We start from the raw sequence: 23,744 nt of genomic DNA on the forward strand, positions 1-23,744 counted from the left end.
GTCAGTCTATCGGCCTTCTCAATATTCTACCAATTTATTAATTTGCTTTCCAGAGATAGAATTTGGACATAAGCCCCATGCAAGTAATGTAAAATTCCTACCTTTCAGTAAACAAAATCACAAATAGAATATTAGTAACGGCCGTTAGTGCTTAAAGATTGGGTTATTGAACGTGGATATTAAGTAAAACACCAAAATAACAATATCACATCAGTGTTTAATGCTACGGCATTAAATAAACCTATGGAATGACAAAGTATACAATAACAAAATAATTAGTTAGCATAAAAACATTGCCTAAGCTAAATAAGTAATATTTATGTACACGCAAAATAGTACACAATTTATTTATATTCTTTTAAATACGTACCCCAAGGGTTAGAATAATCAGCGTTATAATAATCTCGACTAAAATCAAGGCTTTGCATTACAGATTTAGATGAGTTCATGACCACTAGCTTCCTTTAATTGACTGATAAAAATCTTACACAGAAGTTTCGCATGCAATTTACCAAAAAGTATGGTTTAGCAGTTCTAATTTTAAAAGATTCCGTTTTCTTTTTATTTCTTCTTTAGCACAATGTCTAGAACTCATCGCTAAATGTAACCTAAAACCCACAATCTACTTAAAAGTTGACTAAATAAAAGTGTTAGAATATTAATAAATATAATACAGAATGAACGATTTACAACTACAAAGTATCACCCTTCACATAAATATTTAACGTGCTTTAGGCCTTTTGTTATTAAAAACGTTTACCATCAAATAAGAATAGAATTTTAGTCCTTGTGATGATTTTATCCAGTAATCATTTTGTTTACACGCATAGATATAACAAACATGGGTGGATGATGCTACAAGATTTTATTACTCTACATATTCCAAAACAGTAATAAGATATTTCGTTCTGGCCTTGCCGTTTTTTCTTTACTTTCGGAATTTATAGTAAAAGTTCGTAAGTAAAAAGTTGCTTTTGTGACGACATCCTATTCTTATTTTAATCTGTATGTTATAATAAAACAACGTTCGTAGACTCAATATAACCTGGTGTTTTCCTACATTATTATGCTACTTCACAACTAAACTACCATTAGCGCCCGTTCTAAAATAAAATAAGGATTTTCTACACCAAATAGTTCTAAGTGCATCAAAACCTCTAAGGCTTGCCAGAACCATGCAATTTTCAACTTTATGCGAAAAGTTTAAGGTTCATTTTTTGTTCCAAACGAATTGAACATTACAGGATGCTAAAACTATCAAATGTTGGAAACATTATCCCATATATTACCTTAGAATTTTGATACACATACCTAAAATTACTATTAGCTCTTTTAGTAAGACTAAAGAATCGGGCGGTAGTCTGGTTGAATTATACAAGCTGCCTTACAGAACGTACAACCAAAGAAATTAAATATGGCACCACAAAGCGTTCGCGATCCAACTGTTAGTATTACAAAGTGCCGCGCAAAGACTTGGTGCAGTTTTAGTCGATTATTAAAAGACAAGACATTTTTTTTCAAAGTTAAAGAAAAGAGTTAGCTAAATTAATAGTTCGAGACTATGGTCTTTGTCCAAAGGTGTTAAAAGTTGGAATATATTACAGTAAAATTTATAGCGTCATATTTAAGAATTGATATATGTATTAAAATTGTATTAATTATATTGCACAAGCAAGCTTATGTAATGATAAAATATAATATTTTATTGTGTTTGGTGTCTCCATACTAATTAGATTATTATCCATATAAAAATGTAAGCAATATATTATTTTATTATATTTGTACCTAAAATAAATCAATTGAATCTACTCAGCACACACCCGTCACGCTTACAAACATTCAAATACATTTATTTTGCAATTATCACTAATAACGATCACTAAAACAATTGTTTTAAATCTAGTTATAATAACTTAATTGACCTGTTTTTGTGAAGGTATTGTCATAAGAACGGCACGGCTTCATACTTTGGGTATTGAGAGTTCAACAACAGAATGTGTACGTAAAAGCTTGAAACGATTTTAATCCTTAACTTAATGACCTTAGGGCTCATATTCGAAAATCACAAATCTAAATAGCAATACCCCCACAAGAACCTTCTACAATTACCTAATACCTTATTGCACTTTATACATCATCAAACAAACCTCGAGGGGGCATCGTCATCTTATCTCGTCTCCGGTCATCGAACTCGGTTCGTATGGACGGCAGAGTACTTTCACCGAAGCGATGGTCCAACTCATCTTCCAACGTAAGATTGGACCTGTTATATGGAACCTCGGCTCTCTGGTACCCGGTGATAGCAGACTGGTTTCGTTCAGGACTAGGTTGCACGTAGTAATCTGAATCCACGTCGTTTAGAAGCCCGGTGTGGGCTGAAATGTGTACACATGCACAATAACCGAATACATTAATTGATGGTAGGAAAGAAGGGTCGGTTTATTGTTTGGATTATAATTGATATTTAAGAAAACGGAAATCAAACTATTTTATGAGGCAATGAATCTAAAATAAAGCCCACTTGGGGCCATTGCATTATCCAATCATAATAATTAATTTTATTAATGTTTTTGTCACATGCAAAAGCAATAATTTTTGGCATGACATGTTATAAAAGAGCTACAACTCTATGTATTTCAAGTCGTTCACTCTACGCATTGTTTATTATTTAGCAGCAAAAAGGTTGAGTATCTACTTGATTAAAGATGAGAATTTGAATAAGATGAATATCAAGAGCAATCGCAAACAATAAACAGAACAGAATAGTACATTAGGAGTAGTGCGGAAATGATTTAAGTGCGTCACAAAAAAGGTTAGACAACACGACACAAGTATGATGAACACAAAAAATACAACAAAAGAGTATGAACGAAGAAAGGTTTGATTTAAGAAACACTACGTTCAAAAAAATGTAGATTATAAATGCGGTACAAGTCGATAATAAGACTTAAAAAACAGCAAACAAAAAATGAAATTATCATGAACATTTGATATTTTTTGCTTAAATTATCAAAATTACAAAATTTTTATAATTTCTATTAACTTATTTGTAGAAATTCGATGATTAGTAAGAAAATCGAATAGTTAGAAAAGGTATGTCGTATTACCTCCATCCTGTGCGTCGCGTGCACTCCTGTAGTTGGAGAATCTCTCGCTGTAGTCGCGGCGACGAGTCAACGAGTCCTCCGCACGTTGGCGCTTGCGTTTCTCTGTTAAAAAGTAACATATTCAGCATGTTAAATAATATTTTACTAACGGACTTCAAAAAAAAGAAGGAGGTTCATAATTCGTCCGCGTATATATGTTTATAGGCCTCTTTATTCCAATCTCCTATGTACTCCTATGTAGTTTTGGACACCCCTCTTACACTCACACACAGAGAAAAAAAAACTAGATCAAGGTTAGTTTCCTGAGAACTTATTGTCAACCATAGTTAGAGATTTACTCATGTACACACATGGTACTCTATATTTAACCTTTAAAAGGTCACTATGTTACTCGGCCGTTTAAGAATCCTCATCCACTTTTTTCAATTGTATGTAACATACCTCGCTTGACAATCTCTCTGCCCTCATCCACAAGATCGGTAGTAAGTTCATCATCACCCACGAACTGCTGGAAGCCGCAGAGTGACAGCAAGCGACTGCCGAGCGACAGGTAAGTGGCTACACATAGCAGCACTACTAGCATCGGGAAGTAGATGTTGAAACCTTCGGCTATGATGCCTAGGACGTCCATGTGGCCCATTATCTGGAGAAGAAGTTGATAATGAATGAAGTTCGTATGTAAATCCTGCGTTATGTCTACTCCTATAATAATCAAGGTTGTAAAAATGAATCGTTAAAAATAACAATAAATGTAATGCCAGATGAACATGTGTAAATGTTGTCTAAGGAACTCAGCAAAATTAGGTGATCAAGAGTTTCTTTGCAAAAGAAAGATTTAAAATTTGGTTTCTGAACAAACTGTAAGTACATTGTAACTGTAAGTAAGTTACATACTTTCCCTCATCTCTCGAGCCTTTTCCCAACTATGTTGGTGTTGGCTTCCTGTCTAACCAGATTCAGTTTGGGGTTGAGTGCTTTACAGTACCAAATTAAAACAACAGAGACAGAGATTACCACAGAGAGAATGGAGATTGCTTTGAAAGTCTATCTAAGAAAGTTTTGAAGGATATAATAAAATCAATCTATGTATCTAAACTTGTACCAACACACCTGCGTATAATAAGTCTCCATAATCCTCTCCTTTATAACATGGGAGTCCATATGTATCAAACTCAAGAAATTCAAGCACATAGCCGGAGTCAGCCTACACACCATCATACCAGAGAATATGAGACTGTACTCATTGGTCTGGTGGTGAGGAGCTAAGTAGTACAAGTTGAGCAGACGGATCTTGAGTACCGTGGAGTAAGCGCAGTAGAACATGTAGGCGATTATTATTGTTGATATTGCCTGTGGGAGAAAGTTGGTTGTTACTGGTGGTTTTTCATGTAAGCAAAAATAGGGATGTTATAAATTTGTGGTTTGTGGTTGTTTGTGGCACCATTGCTTTAAAATGAATGAACCGATTTTTTTTTTAGTTGAAAGCTGGTTTGCCAGCTGTGGGTTAGTTAGATACGCAGTTAGATACGCACGAAAATTGGTTCGGCCGTTTAAAAGTTATTATAATTTACAGAAGTTATCTAGTATAAAATGTAAATAATTACTAAAATGTGCTGGCTCATTCTAACCTACCCATTGCAATAATTTACAATAATTATATGTGATTAAGATTTCAAAGTAACCCAGATTTTTTTTTAATAGAATCTTTGTGCCAGACATTTCAGAATTCAATTCACCAATCATGTAAAGAAGTCTGTCATATAAATACTCTTACCTCGATAGCCGAATAATTGTAAGTATCAGTAGCAGCTATAACAATATTCGCGAATATAGACAGCACGGGTTTTTTGCAGAAGAAAGTCATTTCCGACCACACCACAGCTATAGACATGATACCAGTTATCACGGCCATTGTCTTCAAAAAGTATTGTTTCAGGAAACATTCCCAATACCATTCTGAAAAAGAAAGAAGATTCATACATTTTTTTATTTAAAATTGAACCTTATGCCTTTAGGTGGAAAATGTATTATCAAAGTGTTTTATGGTTCGTTTCAAAATGGCTCACAAATAAATTGAATTCAGTAACATTTTAGAATGTTAAGTTGATTAATTAGGGAGTTATTTTAAGAATTTCAATTGTTACATAATGATATAAGCTGATTAGATGAGAAATTCGTTATTCGAATATTTCGCCATAAAAGTTGTTAATTATGTACATACATTATTTGGAGGCCATTAATGGGCAATTTACAGTCGGATCTGTATTGAAATGAATTTCAAGGTCGATTGTTTGGATTAACATGCTGATAGAACAGGTTGATAATAGCAACCATTTCTATGGTGGTTAGTATGAAAATATCAAACATATTAATGTATGTTTCAAATACAAATTTTTACTTGCATTTTATCTATTTATTACTTCCCTTATAATACAGAATCTGCGAGTAAAGATCGATATATTGAAGGGCGATATTAAATTAAAGGGAAATGACCGATATTATAAAGACTTACCAATAATAGGTGGGTAAAATATCCGTTGCAGCCTCGGCCTTGGTGTATGGAAAGTGTGCTGGAACCTGTGATCAGGCGATCGCTGGTTCGCAGCAATATCTTCGAGATGGAATATACGTTCCAACATAAGACCCCATTGCGTTTCTGTACGCTGCAGCACGTGTAAGGCTTTGATAGTCTGTAGAAATAAGTAATTAGTTTAGAGAAAATACAGTGGACCCAGAATTGAACCCTGTGGAAAACCCATAGTTAATTTATTGCATTATGTGTATAGCAGCTTTTATTGACAGTATAAATCACACAATAAGAGTACAGCATATTTAAATAGAGGGTAAAGCTCAAACTATTTAAGTAACTTATAGAATACAAGGCTTTTTCTAACCTCTGCTTCATGATGAACATGATCAAATGCTTAGTTTAAATCGCATAACCACTTTAATTCTTCACTATATTATTGCTATTATTTGTTACCTTTTTGTGTAGATTGACAAGTGACTTCAATGATGGTGGTATGGGTCTGTCTGGCGGTGCGCGTCCGTTGAGCCTGTCCCGGAGTGTTATTGGTAACTTCTGGACTATAGTCTCGACGTGACGGTGAAGTGGGTGGCCGGAACCAACTGCTGTTGTCACTGCTTTAAGGCTCTGAATTGAAGAATTAATGTTAGTTGCAGGCTAACTATTATTTTTGTGTGTATGACTACAATTCTTCTACTTACATCCAAAATATCATCAACAGTTTCCTCAGCTTCACACTTATCAGTACTCAGCTTAGCTATTTTGAAGTAACAATAAGTCAATGTATAGTTCTTCTTGGAATTGTTCCACAGATTTCTAGGCACTTCCACCAAGGCATATCCGAGTAACAGGATCAATAGGAACAGACCCCATGTATTACTGGCTGACGAAGCTATGGCCTTTATCTTAGGGGGGTCTAAATATATGCCTGGTTTTAAGGCAATGTATATTAGTAGTATGCCACATATGAATAGGTATGAACCGTAGTAGATGGCGTTGTCAACTAGCGCTGACTTCAGTTTTCCTTTCACTGTGAAGTCACCAGCTTTGCTGTATGACTGCATCATTGGCATGATGAGCCTGGAAGGAATTATTGCATATTACATTACATAGTTCAAACATTGAAATTGATAGACTTTCATCTTTAACCAGATTAATAAAGATGTTATTATTTATGTATGTATGTCACAATACAAAACAAAATATAAAAGAGGAAATATTAACAATACAATAAAATAGTCTTATCATAACGTTAACTACTATTTAACCCCAATTAATGACATCGTAAATAACAAGAAAGATAAGATGATAAACACAACAAACAAAAAGTGATATTATCTAACACAATAATTCACTTATGCCAGTTCTAAGAAGAAACAATTCATTTTTTCCCCTATTATGGCATTCAAGTCTCATGTAAGTGAGACATATTTGGCCAATTATGATGTTGCATGAGAGTGACATGCTGGGCAAATGTACATGTCATAAGAAGTATAATGACAATTATTTTTCCAGGGTCTCAGTCTGAAGTAATATATCTTTCGTTGCTGTAGTTTTGTAGCCTTAAACAATGATTCCACTTCATTACGTATATTAAGTATAGTCAAACCTCAGGCTTGCGTGGAAAACTGGCATCCATGAGAAAAATATATTAATTAATTTTTATAGGAACTGGACGTTATACAATTGACACTATAAGAACTGCTAACTTACCAAGTAAGGCATTGTGACGTCCAGTACACAACTCGCCAAAGGTTCGGGAACACATCCGAGCTCATGAAACTCCAAGGCTTATGACATTCCACGGTAGGTGGAGCCACAGTGGTAACATTGCCTTGTACCATTTGAGTTGGATCTGTGGCTTTCGTTGCATTTTCCATACATTGTCGGTACACAGTCTGTGGGATATAAGAAATAGTTAGCATTAGCAGGTTTATGGCTTCATAAATAATATGAATATTACAGTTAGAGGAACGCATTCAGTAATATAATAGTAGTTGTAGTTTTATTTGAAAATGCAAAAGCGAGGATCAATTCTTTGGTGCTCTTAATATGATGACAAAGTTGTTGATCAATCAAAACAAAATTAATAGTTTTTGTGTACTCACTGACGATATGTCCAGAGGCAAGATGAACATAATCACAAATGAGAAGTACCATGCTGTCAGCACAGATATGGTCACTATGATGTGGTTTCTGTAGCAGTCACCATATCGGTACAGCAGAGTCGCTGCTAATATAAACGCAGATATCAGTTCTATCACAAACAACGTGTAAGCCATTTTGACACGATTCTACACTACACAAAACTAAAAACTTAGTTCTTCTTCGCCGTCTTCTGCTTCTCTCTCCAAACTCTTGCTGCTTCGTGCTGTAACTGCTCGAAACGAATCTGAGTCGTAGATTTCAAAGGCAGCAGTCTAGGCCGTTCTATTTCATACTCCGTTGGACATTCTTCGTAGAATAATACTCCCGCATCGGGTAATATAGGGTCGAATTCAATACTTTTGTTTTCGGGCCCCCTCGATTCTGACATATTTTTAGGTGCAAAAGATTGGCTGTGATGACATTGTCGCAGGAGTTAATCAAAATCGTAAACACTTTAAACTAAAATGAACACTGATGTATTGCTCCACAATTATACAGAATCTTTAAATAAGCATTGTGATAACATCACAAATCGCTATCAAGACAATCAATCAAAAAAAGCAAGTCTGATTCTATTAGAATTTTATTGGCATTTTTGAAAGTTGTCAATAGAATCTATCTCTGTCTTACAAGTGTGAATTTCCGTTTACAGAAGGATTTTATTTCCGTCGTCCAAAAAGTAATGCTTTAAATAGGAAACTTTCTGAAATGGAACGCACTGTAGTACAGATTATAAAAGTAGCATTTACGAAGATCGAATTGCTACGTTTCTGAACATCTAATGTTATGTTACGGCTGCACCGATTCAGTTGAAACTGAAAAATATGGATAGGTGGTACTCTACAGTCTTACTAATAATCACGGATTTAAGTTATACCAGAGATAAGAAAGGAATAATTAAACATTTTCATAAGTTTAACATTAGTTGGAAACTCTCGATAAGCTGGGTGCTTTCCGGTTTATCGTAATTATATTAATAATTGATAAAATGAAAAAAAAAAAACAAGATATCTCTAACATTGGTCGTAGTAGGTACCTAACACAGTAATAATAATGTTTTGAGAAAACCCATTCCATCCCATGTTTGTAATCAATGCCTTACCCGGTTGGGCAAAGGTGTAACAGCCAAAATATGTTACAAAAAGGTTAGCTACTATAGAAACAAATGGAACGGAAGGCGAGATTATCGGCTTTACCTCGGAGCCTTTGATTGAATGGACCTTTGATATCCTTTGAAAGGAATTCTTTTTAAAAGCTACCTTACAATGACAAGGAAAACTCGTTACTCGATATCGTATGTCATTAACGATGGATAGATATGTTATGGACCAAGTGATAAATTGAGCAGTATACATAATGCCCGGTCATTATGAAAAATGCCCAATATGAGAGTGCAATTTGATAATAATTATTCAAATAATCAAATTGACCGGGCACTATACATATTGCCCGTGACCTTTTGGGCAAAGTAATACAAGCAAAGTAACAACATATTTATATTCAATTTTTTATTGTTATTGCCATTTAATTTAAAATAAACTAAATATTAAACCACTTAAATAATCAGCCTCATGATTTGGATTAATTATGAGGGACTTCTGCCTTAAAAATCCACTAGTTTTTGCATTTAAAAGTTAAGGAAAGTCATATTTAAAGGGTGCTTATTAAACAGGCTCCGTTTTAATATAATTATTCGCCCCGAATAATGTATGTTGCCTTCTAAATTACTAAGTCAGCCACAATTAACGAGCATCTAAATAATACTATCTCAGCCACTCGTTATCTTCTAAGTAAACCACTCTAAATACAACTCCGCATGATGGTTATTTTTTAGCATCTAAAGTAGCATGCATTCTAACAGTAAACTTCTAAAATACCTACTATTAAATGACATCATAAAATTTATTTATTTAGCTTCTAATTTTTGAACTCAGTAGGTTTAAAATGTAAGCAAGCAACATGCAGCAAGCATGGCTTCTGTCACGGCTCCGGTGCTGCGGGGCTCCGGCGGTCCCATGCGAGCTTATCGTCGCAGATGGTTTTCACGCTCTCAAAACTACCTGCGCCTCAGCTCGCAGGCCGCCTCGCCCCTCCACACTTACGCGGTTTTGAATTGCACTCTAGGGGTAGGACAGACAAGACTACGTGGAGTCGGTTTTGCAGCGATACGTTTTCGTCACAATCATCCTCCGAGCCTTTTTCCCAAACTATGTTGGGGTCGGCTTGGTTTTTTTCCTTGCTTGTACAAGGAGCGACTGCCCTATCTGACCTCCTCAACCCAGTTACCCGGGCAACCGTTACGTGGGATACGTTTTCGTCACTAACTTCAATTTTTTGCTTTGTTATCAAATTGCCCAACTGTCATGTAGCAATATAATAATGCCCGTGCAATGTGATAAATAATGAAGTTAAGATAGTTATTAATCACTTGGCCCGATAAAGCTAGACATTATTCATAATGCTCGGGCATTATTTATAATGCCCGAATTAATCACATGGTCCATAACAGATACGTCTTATTCGAATAGTTACGTAGTCTTTTCCTCACAATCTGTTAAAACGTATGTAAAGGTAAGTACCTACATATAACTGGCTCACTACATTTAATTGGCTCTCTATCGACTAAGACTTCCTTTTTTATTTTGTTTTTGTTTAGCTGTAAGTTCTCCATAGTGTACTAAATAAATAAATAAATAACTATGTAGGTACTTACCTTTACTTACGTTAGGTATGAAGTAACCTTTCAGTGTTAGTAGGTAAGCAGGTAAGCTAGGCAGACACCCAGTTGTGGGAAAAATGAACCCTCGCTAGATACGCGAATGGCATTAGAAAGTACCTACCAACAATACCTTATAAGTCGGCAGTCTGGCTTAGATCCATTTTAGGTAGGTACCTTTCTCACCTATCTATGCCAGTGATTTTATCTTTTAGTTTATCACATACCTACATAACTCAGTAGACACCAATATCTACAGTAACGAATGGGTAGGTACGTGTTTAGAGTGCTGAAATAATGCCTCCGGACACGATAAAGCGCCTACTCGTGAAAGGAAGAGTAATTCTTATTGAAACAACGATGAAAAACCGAGAAGGTAGCTCTTGAAATATTTTATCCGAACTTGGAGAAGGTAGGTATCTTAGAGAAAAGGGTGTGTAACAAATATTTTATAAATAAATAAAATAAATATTTTCTGTGTACGTATGAAACTTTGCTAAACATAATAGGGATCTATCAAAACCTAATTCTAGAAAGGTGTAGGTCGATCCATTCTCATCCAGATTTCTTTGCTTTCAATTCAAATCTTTTTCTGTTTCTGTTTCAATGAAACAGATTATGCAGTGTCAGTTGCCAGTACCGCAACAAATCCATTCCCTAGTCGTTTCAGCGATTCCAAGTTTGAAAAATATACGGACTGGTTCGCGGCAAAAATGTCCGTTGTGAGATACGACGGAGGCATTTCCCGGCGCGGTAGAGAGAATTGTTCCCGGTTTAGAGAAGATTTAACACTGCGGCGAACTGTGTTTAACTGCGTTTTATTATCTTCAGGAATCCGGTCTGGTCCGGGACAAGCGGAGGCAGAATGAAGGCTCGTTTGTCTATGCATGTTTGATTTGTGGAATGCTTAGACTCTTAGCCTTAGGGCAATTCCAAATATGTACAGGTGTTTGTTGTCTTGTCCAAATAAAAAAGTTTATTTTATTTATATTAAAACTTTACATATTTATATCTGTATATGTATATCTGTAGGTATGTATTCCTAGTAATGGCCGGTTTCTAAAAATTGAATAGATAAACCCACTACTAATACTAGGTACCTAATGGTACCTAAGTACCCACTCCGGAACCGGCCATAAGAAGCTTAGGCAAAGCCTTAATCTGCTCCCGCGTTTACGTATGACGGAAAACAAAATTTAGACCTGTACCTACATTGGCAAATGGTGTCTCATTTTGTCAATATAGGTCTGAATTTCGCAAATTATGATTCGGACTTTCAGATGTTTCTGAATGCTAATTTTCTTAGCAATCCACATACTTGAAATAAACGATATGATATGATAGATACGTATGTAGTTTGTTAGCCTGTAACTGAACCTTACTCCAGATCTCTTCAAGCACATTTTAATCATGATCGTTTGCATTGTTTTATCATGTTAGCGACAACAACAGGACAAATATCTAACTACATTTTTAATTCGCCTACAAAATATAAGGTGCTTTAATATTACCTGCCAGGACTTGAATGGGGGGTAGTATTGCGTTTATAGATTATAATAGTGAAGGAATGTCGTTCCCCGGAACAGTCAATTCAATTTGAGACATTAAGGCCGGCAGCACACATCCGGTTTCCTGATCCGGTTTCCTGATCAGGAATCCTGATTCGGAAACCGGAATGCTCTTTTTTCATACAAAATGTTCACAAGAGCGCACACGTTCTTACTTTTTCCGGACGGAAAAAAACCTGACATTCGGTTTAAAATTTTCTCCGTGCGTTCGGGTACTCAGAACGGAATAAAGCCTGATGACGTCATTCCGAACGCAGTGCTCGCGAACAATTTGGTTCGACCGCCGCACACATACGGAAATTTTCATTCTGAATTAAGGTAGCCCTGTTCCGAATGGACGTGTATCAGAGCATTCAGAGCCCGCCTGTGACTGGCTTTTTATATATGTTTTTATTTTTGTATTAAATATTATAAAAAAATCCTGTTTATTTAACAATTAACAAACGTACACATATTTACATAAATAAACACCCAAAAATAATGAGTTTTTTTTTATTTCTCTCATATCTATGCCTTTATAATAATAATAATCAGTTTTTATTCAGATAATACAATCCATTATAGTTAGTAAAGACATTTATGAAGTTCATCAAAGGATTTAATGGACATTCTATAATACTTAATAAATAATTCTTCTGGGTATGCTCGTAATTTAGCTGTTTTAACATAGAATTGATTTTCGGATAATCTTTGAGCATTCGACGGGTGTACCCAGTAACGTCGTTTCCTCTTTTTCTTGTTTAGCGCCAGTAAAAGTGCAACAGCAATCAATTCGTCATAGTCCATGATGTCGTGCCTTCAATATGGTTCCTCTTTACGTACTGGCCATGTAAATTCCGAATGAAAAAAACCGAATGTGTGCGCTAGTGACACGGAATCCCGAATCTTAATTCCTGATCAGGAAACCGTATCCGGAAACCGGATGTGTGCTGCCGGCCTTAACAAGCTAAATTAACATTGGCTCTTCTCTGCATAACGTGGTTTACAAATTACGCGCGTAGTGTCGCTTCGTCAATGAAAACAACTGCTATCTCTTTCTATCTGTTCTGCAAGAGTGGCAACGCGCAACTCCACTGGATGGTTTTAAACTAATAAATTAAGACAAATTAAGGCCGGCAGCACACATCCGGTTTCCTGAATTGATTCGGAAACCGGAATGCTCTTTTTTCATACAAAATGTTCACAAGAGCGCACACGTTCTTACTTTTTCCGGACGGAAAAAAACCTGACATTCGGTTTAAAATTTTCTCCGTGCGTTCGGGGACCCAGAACGGAATAAAACCTGATGTCGTCATTCCGAACGCAGCGCTCGCGAACAATTTGGTTTGACCGCCGCACACATACGGAAATTTTCATTCTGAATCAAGGTAGCCCTGTTCCGAATGGACGTGTATCAGAGCATTCAGAGCCCGCCTGTGACTGGCTTTTTATATAAGTTTTTATTTTTGTATTAAATATTATATTAAAAAAATCCTGTTTATTGAACAATTCACAAACGTACACATATTTACATAAATAAACACCCAAAAATAATGAGTTTTTTTTTGATTTCTCTCATATGTTTGCCTTTATAATAATAATAATCAATTTTTATTGAGATAATACAATCCATTATTGTTAGTAAAGACATTTATGAAGTTCATCAAAGGATTTAATGGACTTTCTATAATAATTAATAAATAATTCTTCTGGGTATGCTCGTAATTTAGCTGTTTTAACATAGAATTGACTTTCGGATAATCTTTGAGCATTCTACGGTTGTACCCAGTAACGTCGTTTCCTCTTTTTCTTGTTTAGCGCCAGTAAAAGTGCAACAGCAATCAATTCGTCATAGTCCATGATGTCGTGCCTTCAATATGGTTCCTCTTTACGTACTGGCCATGTAAATTCCGAATGAAAAAAACCGAATGTGTGCGCTAGTGACACGGAATCCCGAATCTTAATTCCTGATCAGGAAACCGTATCCGGAAACCGGATGTGTGCTGCCGGCCTTATACGTTTTTTTTTGTATGAAAAAAAAAAGACAAAATAATCAATTATTTATCTTTACTATTGTAGTCTATAAACGCAATACTACCCCCCATTCAAGTCCTGGCAGGTAATATTAAAGCATCTTATATATATTTGCTTACTCGATCTTCAAGTAGGTTGGTATCTAACTATGTAATACCGTTCTCCTAGCTAAGCTGATACTTACTACTAACGTCAGACATTAATCTCCTTTGGGTACTTATATCGATGGGTAAGTACTTACCTACGTTCGTGCAAAAACCTCCGTTCGTGATCGTATCACAGTTTATGTACTTGAAGGAGATGATCGAGGAAAAATAGCTAATTCTATTTTCTCCCGGATAAGTAAGTGGTTTCGGTAACGTAATTACCGAGTACAAATGCTTGTTAAGCACGCTATTGATCAATTTAGTTTAAATAGTTTTTAGTTTTTCTATCTATTAAAAGTACAGGGATCAGGGTACCTATAGGTAGGTAGAGTCACCTCATCATCATCTGCCTATTTTTTTCCCAACTAAGTTGGGGTCGGCTTCCAGTCTAACCAGTTGCAGCTGTGCAGGTACCAGTTTTTTACAAGGAGTGACAGTCTATCTGACTCCTCAACCCAGTTACACGTTCGACAGCTTGGTAAGACTGGTTATCAGACTCTCTAGCTTCTGAATACGGTTTTGCGATTAAAAAAACAGTTCACATTAACAATACAACTTAAATTTTACTTTTGAAATAAATGTTCTCATAAAATTCTCATAAAAATAATTTCCAAGTCAAGTGTGTGGGTAGTTAGTGAAACTTGGAAGCCACTTGACATTTTTATTTAGTGGTACAATGTACCGCGAATTCTGGATTACGTAAAACGTAAAAATGTCACAACAAGAGCAACACACGTTCCCAGCGAGCAAAGTTCTTCTTATGTACTGAATTTTAAATAGGGTTCAGTAACTAACTATTCATTTAAATAATTATTTTTAAATTAAATTATTTTATTTATTTACACTATATATACAAACTTAAACTACTTATTATTATACAAAACTAAATATGAAATACTTACTATATACAAAACATATACAATAAACATAAAACATATATTATATAAATTAAATTTGTTAGTCATTAGTTAATACCTTTTTTATTGCCATTGTCATTTCATTTATATTAAATGTATTATTCCGTACATAATTCAGTTTACTTTGTTTGGATATTATTGCTGAATAAATCGGGAAACTGAAATGAGCATAAGAATAGTGCGTAAGCACCCACATTTTGGTTTGAAACAGAAATCTGCTAATTTCAATTATTTTATGTCATTCGGGTGTAAATATATATTATCTAAGTAAATCTTATTTATTCTAAGAAAGTCACATATAAAAAGGAAAAAACAAACATTGTGAACAATATTACCTGATTCCTAATGACTAAAGTAAGTTAACCCTACTGAACCATTTCATAAACAGCCACCACTCTTGACATTTCAGAGCTTTATGAAGTTATGAAACACCATTTTCAGCCAGTAAGCGCCTTGTGAAGAGCAATTCGGAAGTTTATTATAGAGTAATAACAGAACCGGGCTTATACCGGCTATTTTGAGTGTAGCCTACACTACTTACACTGCAGGCCTTCTAACTAGAAGACTGAGTAAAACCTTCATGCTTACTGCATCTTTGGGTAATGTAGAGGAATATAGTTTTAATGAGACTATGGTCGATGGTCGGTTGGAGCTTATGGAATGTTAATAAATATGTTTCTAGTACTCATAAAATGACCTAGGCTATACGAGATAAGAAAACACATTGAAAGAAGATAATAGAGCCATAGCCTTCCTCGATAAATGGGGCAATCTAAAACTGAAAGAAAATTTAAACTTAGTTAGTAGCTCCTGAGATTAATGAGCTCAAAACAGGAAAAAAAACCTTTTCAGCTTTATAATATTAAGTATAGATACAGAAACCCATATAATTATATTTATTTTCTGGAAAAAATGTACCATTGGCACCAAATATCCATTTGCATGATGCGTTCCATACGGCACGGGAGAACGTTTAAATGCGGGAGATTTCCATGCAAACTGTCTAGCCGCTTTACATTCATACATTAGTACCACACTCAGGTATAAACGAGGTAGGTGTTTACGTATATTTTGGGTCTGTATTAAACCTTAATTAGGTTCGAACGTGGGTTTTAGCTGGGATAATGTGGAAGCTAGAAAAAAAAGAGGATTTTTCAGTATATGTTATTTTAGCAAAATATAATAAATAGTCATACCTACATACTCTTACAAATACAATAAATACCATAATAAGAATTACCTAATGCCGAATTATAAAAGAATTACTTTAAGCGTATAAATAATATACAGGATAAAGTTTATGTTTTGCGACCTCGTGGTCCTCGACAATGGTCACCATGCCGGACTGCCGAAGCACAGGTCCCGGGTTCGATTCCCGGTTCGGTCAACATTTGAGTGATGAGCATGCTTATTGGCCGTGGTTTGGGTGTTACAATATGTATTTATAAATATGTATATATGTAGCTCTATGTAGTTTATCAGTTGGGTTAGCACCCATAACACAAGTTAATTAATAACTTACCATGGGGCTAACCGACCGTGTGTCAAAGGTATCCCGACATTATTTATTTATTTTATTTATTTAGTTTATAAGACACTTATTGGCATTTTTGGAGGTTCTGTATTAGAACAAACCAATACCTAATAAAAATAATGTTTCTGTACCATCAAAAGCTTTTACATAACTGATAGTTGATGAAATACCCACCAACCTACTTAGCTCTTTGCTCATGATAATATTTTCCAACATCACTAAAATATTTTCTATTTATATGCGTACCAATTTGCTCTTGGAATTTTTGATCTATGAAAATTAGACGTTATGAAAATGAGATGCAGATGTTTGATTTAATGCCTTTTTGTACTTTTTTGAGAAGCCATTTTCGAGCATTATTTTTTGGATTAGTACCTACTAAAAATAAGGCAAACAAGTGTCTTGTTTTCGTCCCATTGTTCGTAGTAAAAACATCATAAATAACTACAATTTGACATCACCTTGTCCGTTATTAATTGCAGACAATATTGGTTTTATATACGTAAAGTAAGTAAATTAATCCCGATTTGCGAACGAAAGGTTCCGTACTTTATTTTTGTATATCAAAAATTCTAAAGACGTTTGTTTTATGGGTTTTCTTCCTGTTTATTTTATTCTGTTTTTAGTATTCGTTGTTATAGTGGCAAAAGAAACACCTACATCTTTTGTGAAGCATAATGAAGCTTAGTGACATAATTACTGATTAATGGACAAATTAGTCTAGCTTAATAATTTATAGACTTGTTTGTACGGAACTCTAATAAACAGCGTCATAATAAAACCGTCGTTTATTTCAAATTCCACAAACGGCAAAGAAATTCTACATAAAATGTAAATAAGACGTATAATGTTACAACGAAAACACATTTCATTATTTTCCTTTGTTCATTTATTTGTCTAGTTGTGAGCATTTATCATCTGTAACAAGTATATCTGGCAAGAAAAACGGCCAGTAGGTGAGGACTGAAACAAAAGACACGCTTTAATAACAAACATTGGTATAAAGGAACAATAGATTTAACAAAAGGAATATTGCGTTGTATTCTTAATTAATTAGGATTGAAAATTGAGCGTAGCATGGCTGCTAGTTCCAATACACTGTTGGGAGTCAATATTATTACTGGATGGGTACTATATTTTGTTTGTGACGTAATGAGCAATTTTCGTGTGCCTACGCACGAGAACAATACAGCAGGATGGTGACAATAGAAGTCTATGTGCACAGCTTTTTCGATCGCTTTGTTTGTCACACCACACGCGGTTTTAACAATAAAGAGGGCCCTGAAATTAACAGTCTTGTGTGAAACACCGTCGATGTAGTTGACAATGAAGTTTAAAGTGATATTATTTTGTGTATTGCTTTTCTGCTCCAAATTTGTCGGTAAGCTCATCTTTCTTTAACAATTTAGACTAATTATTTTCATATAGAATCCCGTAAGACTTAGCAAGCCGTTGAGATTAACAATTTAGAGCAAGTATGTTTGAACGTATTCAAAGTCCGTTTCCATTTAATTTGTTCGCAGATTCGGTTCCCCATTCCGAGGAACTAGTCAGGCAAAGAGCATTCCAGCCAACTAACTGGCCGGCTAACAAATATGCAGCCGGACAGTATGTCGATGCAAATTTTGCACAAACTCAAAACGAAAATGTATTAAAAAATTCTGGGCTTCAACTTGAAAATAACCAGGAATATTTTGCAAATCAAGGAACACGTGGTTTTGGAAACCAGGGATTTAACAAAGGTCTTAGTTCATCCCTGATTGGAAAAGAGAGGTTACTGAATTATGCCCCCTCTGTAGAGGAGGAAAGAGTTAACTCCTATCCAATAAGATCACATTCTTACCAATCGAACGCACCTCAAATCGGATTAGACAACCAACAATTTGGATATCAAAACTGGCGAGCTCAAAATCAATATAATGCCGCAAATGTCCAAGAAGTTATCCCTAACAATGACAGGCCTCTAGTAACAACAGTTCAAGAACCATACAGAGGCCCAGTTCAGTATGTAAAGCCTCAATTTATTGCACCTGTGAACCGAAGACATTATTCAGTAAATAGGTATTATCCAGCAAGGGAACAGTTGCAATATCCTATCGACAATATTGGATTACCGAGTTCAGTATCTACAAAATACGTACAAAATTCTGCACCTATCTCTGTGGTTCGTGAATCTGTTCCTTACGATAATTATGGAAATGGTCAAGGTACAGCATCTAACAATAATGCAGGGGTAATAGCCAGTAAGCAATTTTATGATTCTGAATCTGCTTCTCCTTATAATGGAGCCCCTGATGTTATTTCTTCAGAAGTTTTACCAGAAGAATCAGGAAACAGTAGCTACGAAGTTATTCAAAACCCTCAAGCTGATTCAGGAAATGCTGCAGATGTAACAACGATCAACAACAATTTCCAAGATGTACCTGTAGCTGATAGCTATAACACTGATAACAGACCAAGTACTCTTGTGCCCGTAGATAATAAAGCTGAAGCTGCTTCCATCATACAAAAGGTTTTAGCAGATAAACCTCTGGTTCGCAGATATTCACATAATTATAGGCCAGGTACTAATTATAATAACTATGCACGTGAAGGTACTTACAATGGTGCATCTGTAGGCCAAACGAATACATATGGGATTAACTCTGGAAATGTAAATAATAATTATGGGTCCGGATTGGTTCCTAACAAACAATCACCAGTTAATACATATTCTAAGGCTGCTCAAAGTGCTTCCTCACATGTTGACGCAGCATTGAATCTTGGACATAAAAATACTGAAGCTGTGCCACAGTATACTTCTACTACAACCGCTCCTGTAGCAACTACGAATTCAGAAAACGATTTTTACCGTCAGTTAACTTCAGGAATACACCGTAAGTATTTAGAAAATTCTAGTTCTACTATACAAATCTTACTTCCATCTCTGTTGATGCTAAACATAACTATTTGATTTCTTTTTCAGAATATGACTTGAAGAACATTGCATCGCACCCAAAAATAAAAGATCTTCTAGCAGTCAATAACAAGCCTTATGTGTTGATACATGCAAATGGAAGCGTCGAGTATTTTGATAAATTCGATCTTGATGCTAAAGAGAATTCAAAATACCGCCTAATACACACTAAGCATACTCCCTTAGGTAAACCACAAAACGTTCAAAGCGATAAGGTGCTTAAACCGCAACCACCTGCATTGGTACCAACAAGTACCACTACACCTGCATTGGTACCAATAACTAGTGCTACACCTGCATTGTTACCAACAAGTACCACCACACCTGCACCAAGTCAACTAGTAAACGGTGGAGTTTCTAAACCACTACCTTCTTCAAACGAATGGGCAGATGATGATAGTTCATATGTCAACCAACCAGCGGATGATAAAACATCGCAGCTATCACCTCTGTATCGAAAACACCACGGTATTGATAACTATTCAACATCTCCACATCCACATGTGAAACTACCTGCGGATGATGATGATTCTAAACCAACCATTTCGAGCGTAAACAAACCGCAGGATGATACCACTAAGCCACTGGTTTCGACAGAAAGTCAATCAAGTGTATCAGAAAGTAAATCAGTAAGTGGGGATCACCCAGATAAAAATGTGAATAACAAATCAACAACTTCTGATGATGGTTTGATTTCTGATGATGTTAAACAACCTGACGATGACAGTACTCCTAAACCACTGGTTTCTAAGGACGGTCAATCATCAATCACTGATGACTCAAAATCAGTGGTCACCGGCGCAAATCAATCAGATAAAAGCAATAATGACAATAATGACACAAAACCTTTACCTGATAACGTGAATCAACCAGATGACGTTAGTACTCCTAAACCACTGCCTTCTCATAACGATAAACCGTCTTCAGGTGACAATGATGATGATTCATCTTTGGCTCCAAATGTACAGCAGCCTGATGATAATAGCACTCCGAAACCAGGGGCTCCGAAGAAAACTTCAGTAGCAACTGTTGATAATTCGGAACAAGTTTCTTCAAAGGTCAACAAATCAGACAATAATGATAGTAACAATTCACAGCCTCTGAAAGAAAATCAACCAGTTAATGATGACTCATCTTCAACTCCAAGTGTTGACCTACCTAATGATAGCACTCCCAAACCTCTATCTCCAAAAGACAACCAATCACCAAATCATGATGATTCAAAATCATTGTCGTCTGATGACAATAAATCAGGTAACGGTGATGACAATAAGCCACAAAAACCTTCTGCAAAAGACAATCAGCCATCAGATTCATCTTCAACCTCAGATAAGAAGGATAATCCATCACCCATTATTCGTGATGATTTTAACTCATCACCCTCAGAAGTGATTCAACCACATGATGGTAGTGATTCGAGTGCGAATGATAAAAATCAATCTTCACCAAAGAATGACAGTCAATCACCAAATCTTGATGATTCCAACTCATCGCTTTCAAACTTGGATCAATCAGATGATGATAGCAATTCTAATGCGAATGAAAATTCATCCATAACTGACAACAGCCCAACTTCAACAACACCGTCTTCTGTTGTCTCTGATCAAAATACTTCACCAGCACCAGTGGTCCAAAGTACACCAAGTAACAAGGACGATTCTGTAAGCTCTACAACTGCTTCATCTGGTGAGTGTGATTCATTTATATATTTATAATGTAATTGATTTACTTATTTATACATAATTAAGCAAATTACAACTTAACCGTGTGACATGTTACAGATGTTACTACGCCATCAGCAGACACTACTACAGAAGACGAAATAATTACAATATCACCAATAGAACAAGCTACAGATAATGTGAGCGATGCTCCAGCAACTACAACGACAAAGCCTACATACACTCACCCTAGATTTCATATTGGTACACCTAAATCCGATAAAAAGGATATTGCGCAAGATGATAAAACAGTATCATCGTCTGTTACGGACAAAAAGCAAATTTCAACTCAAGAGTCTCAAAGCAGCACAGTTTCTCAGAGCGATAGTACTAGTGACTCCAATCAAAATGTCATCCAGAAGAACACTGAACAAGAACACAGCGAAAGTACCGTCAGTCAAACTCGGACCACGAAAAATAACAGCAACACAGGTAAGTCTAAAACAAAATAATAGATAGGAGCTCAAATGTAACACAAACACAATACATTCTCGTTATATGTTTACTGAATATCGTTGCTTTTCAATTGTATTTGCAAGCTGATAAAGCTTCAATATTTTTTATTCAGCTGTAGACAATTCACTTACAAATACTGATGTTCCGGCCGAAAGTGATGATAATTCGCCTGTCTCACCATCGATAAGAATCGATGTAAACACAGGTGACGATGTAAACACTCCTCCTGGTGATAATTCATTAGAATCAGAACAGTCCGAGACTGATGTTAAAATAACTGTTAGCGCGGTCGATGATTCTGAAGACGATATCATCGCCATTACTATCGAGGTCTCGGAAAGTGCAGGTGATGTCCCATATTTATAATGATTCTTCGGAATCGGTAATATTGATTCCGATCTTTGAGTTGAAAGTATTAATGCTGATTTTGCTGATATAGGTGATGCAGACAGAGATGATAAATCGGTAGTGATCAAGGTCAAAACAGACGATAACGACAGTGCTGACTCTAAGACATCGAACGCAAGTGATTGTGAAAAGAACAAAACTAGCAAAGATGAAAACACAAATCAGAATCTTGAAATTGGTATGAGACATGATCATATTTTTTACATGAATTTTGGTGAGTTCAATTTTTTTAATTACATTTTTATATGATTTTCTAGATATGGCAACTATCGAAGGGGAACCAACAATGTGGATTAGAACAACCAACCAAGATTTCGTTGAAAAGTTGGCGTCGAAGAATGACACGCAATTCGATGTGATATACTTCTTCAACATGAACCCTCAACCGACTATCGAGAGAGAAAAGGTTACGACAATACATTGCAACGGCACCGTTGTCATAGAAAAGACGGAGACTTCGTATGCAAGTCAAGATGGTAATTTTAACTTTTGTTTTTTAATGCTTCATCAATTTTTTGAGTATTATGCAATATAAACTGTAGGTGCCGGCAGTCATTGAACATCCTTGGCAGTCGTTACGGTTAGTCAGAAGCCAGTAAGTCTGACACCAGTCTAACCAAGGGGTATTGGGTTGCTCGGGTAACTGGATTGTGGAGGTCAGATAGGCAGTCGCTTCTTGTAAATCACTGGTACTCAGCTGAATCCGATTAGACTGGAAGCCGACCCCAACAAAGTTGGGAAAAAGGCTCGGAGAATAGATATTGCACAATAATTGTGCAATTGTTTTTCCTTTTACATCTTTGGTTGTCCATCACACAGTGTCCACTATTTCTGTTTTAGGTACTTTATAAACTGCTTTCCTTATTACTTTATTGTTACTGTCCTATTGTGTCGCGTAATTGAGCATTAGCTACATTAATATTGATTTCATGATTGTCATATTTCTCAATTACAGATAAAACACCAAAAATCGTGAAGACGACGACGGTTTTGCAAATCGAAGATTATAAACCATGAGTGCTTTTATTCACCTTTATTAGAAAATAAGTATATTTTTATTTACTGTGTTTCTATATATTAAGGGCTTTTTCATAATTTGTATACAGATGTGATGAAATTGCCAATTACCTATTAAACAATGTCTAGCAAATTTTCTTGTGTATTATTTCAACACTGAATTAAATACGTCTGTCAAAGTGAAAGCATTACATATAAAAAAATATTTAAATAAACATTGCTACGTATTTGAGCACAGAATTAATCTACATCATAATTATGTCAACTCTCTTAAAAATGGTCACAATAAATAAAATAAAAGTTTCAAAAGCATCAGTAAATATGAGAACTTTATACCAGTCAGGCATAGTCCTAGAAAATAAATATTCGCTCTAATATAAATGGTACCTGTCTGGTCCGGCTGCTACCCTATAAAAACAAATGACTGTGATTAATATTCACCATCTCTCATCATGTAAAGTTGGCTTTTGTTGGCGGAATGTTAATCGGATTAAAGATTTCATATTCAGT

At 35.5% G+C, this 23,744-nt stretch overlaps 2 protein-coding genes across 4 annotated transcripts; one reads left to right on the forward strand and one right to left on the reverse strand.

The window, feature by feature from the left end:
* Positions 1 to 197: 197 nt before the first annotated feature.
* On the reverse strand, positions 198 to 8,353 carry LOC124630198 (LMBR1 domain-containing protein 2 homolog). Of its 2 annotated transcripts, none has more exons than XM_047163939.1 (10): positions 7,743 to 8,353; positions 7,348 to 7,532; positions 6,336 to 6,714; positions 6,091 to 6,261; positions 5,620 to 5,797; positions 4,882 to 5,063; positions 4,218 to 4,457; positions 3,549 to 3,750; positions 3,108 to 3,209; positions 198 to 2,342 (listed from the first exon to the last, which is right to left on the reverse strand). In XM_047163939.1, the coding sequence occupies exons 1-10, from the start codon at positions 7,914 to 7,916 to the stop codon at positions 2,128 to 2,130; spliced, it is 2,028 nt and encodes a 675-aa protein (XP_047019895.1). In that variant the 5' UTR covers positions 7,917 to 8,353; the 3' UTR covers positions 198 to 2,127. The 2 variants fall into 2 exon arrangements, with proteins under 2 accessions (XP_047019895.1, XP_047019894.1); XM_047163938.1 differs by having other exon boundaries at positions 198 to 2,375.
* A 9,610-nt stretch (positions 8,354 to 17,963) lies between these two features.
* LOC124630747 (serine-rich adhesin for platelets-like) lies at positions 17,964 to 23,367 on the forward strand. Of its 2 annotated transcripts, XM_047164727.1 has the most exons (8): positions 17,964 to 18,057; positions 18,200 to 19,552; positions 19,642 to 21,318; positions 21,414 to 21,785; positions 21,922 to 22,155; positions 22,249 to 22,395; positions 22,475 to 22,693; positions 23,173 to 23,367. In XM_047164727.1, exons 1-8 carry the CDS (start codon positions 18,003 to 18,005, stop codon positions 23,232 to 23,234), a joined length of 4,119 nt encoding a protein of 1,372 aa, XP_047020683.1. In that variant the 5' UTR covers positions 17,964 to 18,002; the 3' UTR covers positions 23,235 to 23,367. The 2 variants fall into 2 exon arrangements, with proteins under 2 accessions (XP_047020683.1, XP_047020684.1); XM_047164728.1 differs by lacking the exon at positions 21,922 to 22,155.
* Positions 23,368 to 23,744: the final 377 nt, after the last annotated feature.

Source organism: Helicoverpa zea, chromosome 5 (genome assembly GCF_022581195.2).
Source record: "Helicoverpa zea isolate HzStark_Cry1AcR chromosome 5, ilHelZeax1.1, whole genome shotgun sequence".
In the NCBI taxonomy this organism is placed as follows: Eukaryota; Metazoa; Arthropoda; class Insecta; order Lepidoptera; family Noctuidae; genus Helicoverpa; species Helicoverpa zea.

Excerpts from the sequence above, each read along its gene's own strand:
- LOC124630198 (XM_047163938.1), bottom strand. The coding sequence starts at position 7,916 with ATGGCTTACACGTTGTTTGTGATAGAACTGATATCTGCGTTTATATTA. Across the intron at positions 7,533-7,742 it reads TGCCTCTGGACATATCGTCA|ACTGTGTACCGACAATGTAT; the intron begins GTGAGTACACAA and ends TATATCCCACAG. Across the intron at positions 3,210-3,548 it reads CAGAGAGATTGTCAAGCGAG|AGAAACGCAAGCGCCAACGT; the intron begins GTATGTTACATA and ends ACTTTTTAACAG.
- LOC124630747 (XM_047164727.1), top strand. The coding sequence starts at position 18,003 with ATGAAGTTTAAAGTGATATTATTTTGTGTATTGCTTTTCTGCTCCAAA. Across the intron at positions 18,058-18,199 it reads TTTCTGCTCCAAATTTGTCG|ATTCGGTTCCCCATTCCGAG; the intron begins GTAAGCTCATCT and ends ATTTGTTCGCAG. Across the intron at positions 19,553-19,641 it reads GTTAACTTCAGGAATACACC|AATATGACTTGAAGAACATT; the intron begins GTAAGTATTTAG and ends TTTCTTTTTCAG.